The 6,997-nt window shown below is 42.5% G+C and overlaps 1 protein-coding gene across 3 annotated transcripts in view; it reads right to left on the bottom strand.

Annotated features, from left to right (window-relative positions):
• LOC143475070 (uncharacterized) overlaps positions 1-6,309 on the bottom strand; it is a 13,644-nt gene extending 7,335 nt beyond the window's left edge. For 2 of the 3 annotated variants that reach the window (XR_013120918.1, XM_076972799.1), the window contains exons 1-13: positions 6,044-6,309; positions 5,621-5,691; positions 5,012-5,146; positions 4,629-4,721; positions 4,333-4,413; positions 3,682-3,793; positions 2,617-2,863; positions 2,161-2,271; positions 1,653-1,784; positions 1,444-1,521; positions 1,103-1,204; positions 785-849; positions 15-363 (exon numbers count right to left, since the gene is read on the bottom strand). Coding sequence is in view for 1 of the 3 variants with exons in the window: in XM_076972799.1 (XP_076828914.1) it covers positions 15-363; positions 785-849; positions 1,103-1,204; positions 1,444-1,521; positions 1,653-1,784; positions 2,161-2,271; positions 2,617-2,863; positions 3,682-3,793; positions 4,333-4,413; positions 4,629-4,721; positions 5,012-5,146; positions 5,621-5,691; positions 6,044-6,081 (1,614 nt within the window). In the remaining 2 variants the exon portion in view is untranslated. The remainder of the gene's footprint in view (positions 1-14; positions 364-784; positions 850-1,102; positions 1,205-1,443; positions 1,522-1,652; positions 1,785-2,160; positions 2,272-2,616; positions 2,864-3,681; positions 3,794-4,332; positions 4,414-4,628; positions 4,722-5,011; positions 5,147-5,620; positions 5,692-6,043) is intronic. The other variant, XR_013120919.1, reaches the window with a different exon arrangement.
• Between the last annotated feature and the right edge of the window lie 688 nt (positions 6,310-6,997).

Genomic DNA, 6,997 nt, shown 5'->3' with positions numbered 1-6,997 from the left:
TCTCCCTACTGCACCTCCTCCAGGTGCTCGTGTCTGAGGGTGAGGAGCTGCTCCTGGTGCTCCTGCGACAGCTGCTCCAGCTTCCTGCTGTGCTCCCTCTGCACCTCCTCCCTCACCTCCTGCAACAGACCAGACAGCTGACCACACTCACACACACACACACACTCCTCCTCTCTCTTTGTCTTTTCTTCCTCCACGTCCAGCTCAGTCTCCTCTGCCACGCTGCTCCTGCTCGCTGTCCCGCGAACCGTCTCCGGCCTCAGCCAGCAGAGGGCGCTACTGTTCTTCAGTGGCTCTTGCAGTCCACCAGAGGGTTTGGAGAGTGAGGAAGAGGATGGAGGCGAGGAAGGCTCCAACATCATCCTGTAACACCCAACAGTGTAATGTTACCAATCATGACACACACACTACTCACAAAGTTATAGACATGTTTGGCTTTCAGGTGAAATTTATGGAAAACGTTCACACCTCAGTGATATTATACAGTATCTTGAAAGTAGAAACATGCAATTGTGATTTCCTCACTTAAAACAATTTATCGAAACAAAGTCAAATTCTCCGAGTCAATTTGCTGAACTTGTGAGCATTTGTGCATTCTGACTTGGAAGTCACACAATCTGACTGCACAACAGAAGTAGATTTAAGATTAAATATGAAAATGTTCATGGACGATGTCCAAATTTTGAACTGAATTAAAGTTGAATTATCAAAAGCTGTGTGTGTCTATGCATGTGTGTGCGTGTGTTGACCACATTCTGGTATCAACAGCATTAGTGAGACCAACCTCTCTGCCACTTGTGGTCTCATCTTCTCATCTTCCTCTCTCTCTCCATCTTTCTCATCCTGAGACTAACAGACGAATGGATAAATGGATGGATGGATGGACGGAAAGGAAGAAGACAAAAAGAAACACTGAAAGAAAGAAAAACTCTGGCGCATGACCTCAAATAAAACCCTAACCTCAAATAAACTTTGAGGTCCCCTCACTTATACCACTGCTATAGTGTTTGTAGAGAAAGACAGACAGACAGACAGACAGAGAGAGGGAGGGAGGGAGGGAGAGACATATAGGAAGAGAGGCAGTGTGAGTGTTAATGAGTACCTGCAAGGGTGGGTCAGGGCTGTGGTCTCTTAACGGAGCGAGATCTTGGCGTTCTGGTTCGGATCTCTCCTCCACAGGAGCACTGCCACTGACTTCACTGTCCTGCTCATACACAGACAAACACACCAACACATGCAAACACATATGCATGAACATGCATGTACAGACATTCACAAGATCATTGTGTGTGTGTGTGTGTTTGCGAAAGGTAGAGCAAGGTGCTACAGTAACACCAAGATCACGTGAGCACACACAGTGATGTTAGTGGCGCTGTATAAATGTGTGTGAAAAGCTGGGAACATAATGTGTGTGTGAGGGAGAGTGAAGAACATCGTGGCCACCTCATACTGCAGTCCCCCTTTCAGGATGTCCAGGTCCAAGTGTATGTTCTGCAACAGGTCTGATGACCCTAGCAGACTCTACGTACACACAAACACACACCGCAACACGGATACAGAAAATCATTCCTCATACTTTACTGCACTGTAAAGACTACAAAGGTGACAGTGAGCTAAAAATCAGAGCATTATATTCTAGCAGGTGTTTTCACCTCATGGACAGACGCCGCCTTCTGCTCTTCATCCTCCTCTTCATCCACCTCCAGATCTGAATTAAATATGGGCGGAGCCAGACTCTCCAGCTGTCGTCCTCTTAGCGAATGCAAATTTGCTCCGGATACATCCTAAGATACACACCATCATACGCTCTGCACCTCTGCCATGAACTCAGACCTCCATCACTTCAAAGTCAATTTGGTAAAAGCTAAACTTTGCAGAGGAGTGACGTGTTCTTTTACCTCCAGTGACGTATGTAGGGTTTGTTCTTACACCACCTTATAAAAGTATACAATGAGGTTTCATTCCCCTACTAGAGGATATAGACTGTACATGTTCACCCCTACTAGAGGATATAGACAGTACATGTTCACCCCTACTAGAGGATATAGACTGTACATGTTCACCCCTACTAGAGGATATAGACCGTACATGTTCACCCCTACTAGAGGATATAGACTGTACATGTTCACCCCTACTAGAGGATATAGACCGTACATTTACCCCTAGTGAGGACTTTAAAGGATGAAGGTCTGTGGAGTTGCCCAGGGAACCTCGCAGTCCTGGAACTGAAAGGTCACACATCCCTCTCAGTGGAGCCAGAGGAGCCAGCAGCTGAGAGACAGTGATAGAGTGAGTGAGTGTGTGAGTGTGTGTGTGTGTGTGTGTGAGAGAGAGAGAGAGAGAGAGAGAGAGAGAGAGAGAGAGAAAGAGAGAGAGAGAGAGAGAGCTTTAGCAGAATGGCACACACTATTTAGCTTTCTTTCTCCTTTCTGCTCAACTTTAGGCGACTGCTATCCTAAATCTTTTGATATACTTCGATGAGCAAATAATTGTTCAATTCATTTCAGTGTTCTTAGAAACACAGCAGTCAAGAATGTGTAGAATGGAAGAGAAAGTGTGACAAATATAACTGCTGTGTAACAAAATACATTTTAGGGTACACAGATCCAAACTCACTCTTGGGGCCTTCAGTCCCTCTGGTTCCTTCTTTTTTTTCTCCTTCTTCTTCTTCTTCTTCTTCTTCTCCTTGTTCTTTGTGGTTCCTGTGGAGGCGGAGCCTGAGATGGCAGAGGCAGTCCGGCCGTGGTGAGCACGCTCCCGCTCCTGGGCCACTAGTTGGCGGTAGTGCTCATCACAGGGGTGGTCCCAGGTGGACTGGCCCGTGGAGAAGTTGAAGTAATAAACTTCTCCAGTCACATCCTGACTGGAGAGTAGGAAAGGGAGACAAGCTCATCACATAGATAAACACACACATAAAAACACATGACATGTAGACAAGCCTAGGTTCTCCAGCACAGGACTGTCCACAAAGGTGTCAACAGGACAACATCTGAAACACTGAGTGGTGCTCTGGGTCTCATTGCTCAGATTAATAGTGCCAGAAGGCCAAGTCTACAAGCAAATCTGCTGCACAGAGTGATGAAATATTAATTTTATACTTTGCAATTGTTAGTTTCGGGGACAACTAACATTAAATATCTCCTGGATGCAAACCATTTGAATACAGAATCCAAAAATCATCTTCTGCCTGTTATATTTTCTCTTGCCCAATCTTATTTCCCAGTCAAATTATTCAGTCTTCTCCAGACTTGCAGTTCCATGGTCTTTAAAAAAAGTTGGGCTGTCTAATTTGCTCATCTAATCACCTAGGTCATAAGTGATTTAATGCCCACTTCTTGCAAGCTTCCAGAGAGTTCGTGTGACATTATGACACTCACAATAAAGTCCTGATGCATCCTACTTATATAAATGGTATTTAAAATTATAACTGAGTTATAGGGGACAAAGGGCCTTGGTACGTCAGGTAATCGAGAACCTGAATGAACGAGCCAGCATGAATGAGACGTAGAGTTCTTGGAATGGAAGCCATTCCTCAATTAAGGGCACATTAGAGTATGCTTGGATTTTTCTAAAAGGAACCAACGCTCACACCAACGCTCACACCAACGCTCACGGCTCTGTGTGTAAGGATAAGAAAACTGTTTCATTATGGGTGACTGTATGAGAATGAGCTTGTCCTACCAGGGTTTCCATTCAGGAGGTAGTGGGGCTACAGCCACCTCTCTGGCCAGCCATAGGAGCTCTGGCTCCCTCTCAGGGTCAATGCCAATTTGTCTGGCAAAATCATGGACCTCTGAGGAGCAATACAGATAAGAAGAATATACCCACAATAAGTATGATATTTTCAAATCAAGACAAAATCCCACAAATTCAAATATTTAAGTCCATAATGCATGGAGATTGATTCTATGTTATAAAGTGTAGCTATAGCTTGGACGAACATACACGAGTCCCAACTGGAACTGTGTTGTTAATATTATTATTATAATATTATTATATATTATTAAGTTATTATGTCAATGTTATAATTTAGTTTTTAAATGGTGGAACTGTTGTAGCTTGTAGACTTTATCAATGGTGGATATTAAATACCATTTCAGTAACATATATTAAAGTTCAGGGCCGGAGTTCAGGGCCACTTTTTCAGCCCGGGAGTTTCATGCCCAAATCCGGCCCAAAATTATTTTTCCATCCCAATCGGCCCAAACTAGAGATTGACATGAGCCGGCCCATCGAGAATCCTCCCGAATCTCCCGATTAGCCACTCCGGCTCTGTTAAAGTTTTATCCAGGGTCCTAAACTGTAACAGGTAGTATGCGACAGCTAATGTACCTTGTTCAGATGGGATATAATTCTCATCATAATCCTCTTCCAGGATCAACTGGTCTCCAAATGGTCTCTGAAGGGCATCTGCTGTCATGTTGATTGAACATTAAGAAAAAGATTATGAATAACAGTGCAGTAGACAGATCACCTCGCCATATTGTCTCTAAACTCTCCGTGGTACTGTTCGCTAGGCTAACCTAACTAACTAGCCAATAATAGAATTCCATAGCAATAATAGCGTCCACAGCAACCGTAGCATTCCACACAAAGCAACGTTATAACCAAAATACCCAAATACCCACCAGCAGGCTGGAGGTTGACTGGATCCATCTGTTTCAGGACCTCGCCTTGAACATGGGGCTGAGCAAGGTGTCTCTGCCTCTCCATGTCAGGGCCTAAATGCAAAACACCAACCCAGGGCACAGAGGAATGTGTACTGTTAAGATCATCAGGTCTATAAGAAGGGCTACAGTGCCATTTGAATTCATTACAATGTTGAATATGTCATGTCATATTTTCTGATAAAACTGATGTTTTACTGGTCAGGTCATGTGCAGAAAGCTGATGGTTCTGCACCTCTGCCAGTCCTTACAAACAAATGTAATAAATGTTTTTTTCTACTTCATCATGCATGGTTACATTTGGTTTGTTGAATACGCATGTAATCTTCAGTGTTACACAGTACCAGTGTGGAGTGGTCCTTCTACAGGGGTGTTAACATGGCCGACATCTGAGGGTCCCGCCGTCCTTCTGTGAGGGAAGGGTGCTGGTCCACAGGGATCCGTGTGGATCACTGTCGCTTGGGGGTTGTAGGGCACACCTGAAAATCCCACAGCAGGTAAAGTGAAACCCAGCACGCCTCCCAGTGAGGCTCAAAAACCTTGTAAGTGTTTCCCAATGAACAAGTGATTATAAGAAGGGCTATGGTGCCATGTGATGTCATTAGAATGCTTAAGAATTTGTGATGTCATGTTAGAAATCTGTTTCTTTTTAAAAATGTTTATTTTTATTTGCTTTTTCCATGGTCAAAGAAATCAAAGAAATAACCCATGGTCTATTAATTATATTATCCTGTACCATGTGTAAATGTAAAATAAAGATCTTGACAGTTGACAGTAGAATAAATATACATGTTATTTTTCTGAACCTTAGAAACCTACTACATAAATGTGTATATTTAATTTTTAATTATTATGAATAAGCCTATGGAAATCCATACTCATAAGAACTAAATATACTGTCTTACATAGAAGTATAAAATTATGTATAGTATATGAAAATGTATTTTTCTCACCATGAGTGGTAAAACCTGGTGTGTCTATGAAGTTCTTCTGTTCCTGTCCAGGCCTTGGCTGGTCGGTTCTCCTGTGGAAAAAACTCATTCTCAAGATAAAAAATTAGAAAGAATAGAAAGATAGAAAGATATACAACAAATAGAAAGATCTGCGATTGTAAATTAGATATTATTTGTAAGATTTGTAATGTTTGTAAGTATTGTAAATCACAGCAAAATGTCATGCGACTACTTCTCAGCTTTTCAGCATCGAAATTGAAATCCAAACATTCCACCTTCCCAACCAAACATTCTAATCCAAACATTCCAAAGTTGAGTAGCACGTCATATCACAATTTCCTATTTTTTTTAACCAAAACACCAAATCAGCCAGGCTGCTACAATAACCTGATGCAGCCTGGCTTGTACCCAAAGGGTTCATACCAGAGACCGTATATATATCGGTAGCGAACCGTGACCATTAAAAGTGGGCCCCCCTTTCCTAATTAACTGCAATAAAAAAAAAAAACTGAGACGAAAGTACAGCTTTAAAAACGCAATAAACAATAATATCTGTACTAGATAACTTTTTAAGCAAAATAAGGTTCCAACAATATGGTCCACAGCTCCGTGATCCTCTTTGTAAACAACGCGCACGTCAGCTAGCGTCGCCACAGCGGGCGGAAATTATCATACAGTTAAGCCCGCCCACTAAGAGGGAAGATATGATTGGTCAATTTTACTGTCATTTGAAACTAAGTGCACGCGCGACTTCGTCGTTTGGTGTAAGGATGTAACCATATTTCCGGTTGGTATGCGGAAGTGCAGATGTTTATGGCCGAGTCTATGAAATTCACAAGGTGCCTGTTGGAGTTACCGAAATTTACCGTCAACGATGTGCGTCGTATTGTCAGAGCATCAAGTACAACGCCACAGAGTACACTTGAAAAAGGTTTCAAGTTCTATGTTTCATCCTACCTCTGCAATTTTGAAGGTAAGTGGCTGACGCTAGTTAGCTAGCTAGCCTGAGGTGGCAGTCTAATGAAGTGATGTTGTTTTTAGTAACGAACCGACCTGTCCTAGTACTAGAAATGCCTTTTAAAAACATGTTTGTATTTCTGATGGAAGTATCAGGCAAAAGTAAGGCTAACGAGATAACAGTGAGGGCTCACTGCTACAGATCTATGAAGAAAACAGATACACCACACCAGCTGAGAGTTGGACTGGTTAAAATGACACGAGTTCTGTTCAGTGTCACGTTCAAAGTTCTGTTGAACAAGTTCAAAAGTTAGTTCAACACAAGTTCAATCTTTTATCCTTGCTCTTACTTCACGTAAGCTGTGATAGCCATAGGCATTGGTTTTCAAAGCTTACAATGGTAGCCAAATGCAGAGTAGC

The sequence above is a fragment of the Brachyhypopomus gauderio genome, chromosome 14, assembly GCF_052324685.1.
Source record: "Brachyhypopomus gauderio isolate BG-103 chromosome 14, BGAUD_0.2, whole genome shotgun sequence".
NCBI lineage: Eukaryota > Metazoa > Chordata > Actinopteri > Gymnotiformes > Hypopomidae > Brachyhypopomus > Brachyhypopomus gauderio.
The sequence above is the reverse complement of the archived record's forward strand: the minus strand, read 5'-3'. Positions and strand labels throughout refer to the sequence as shown.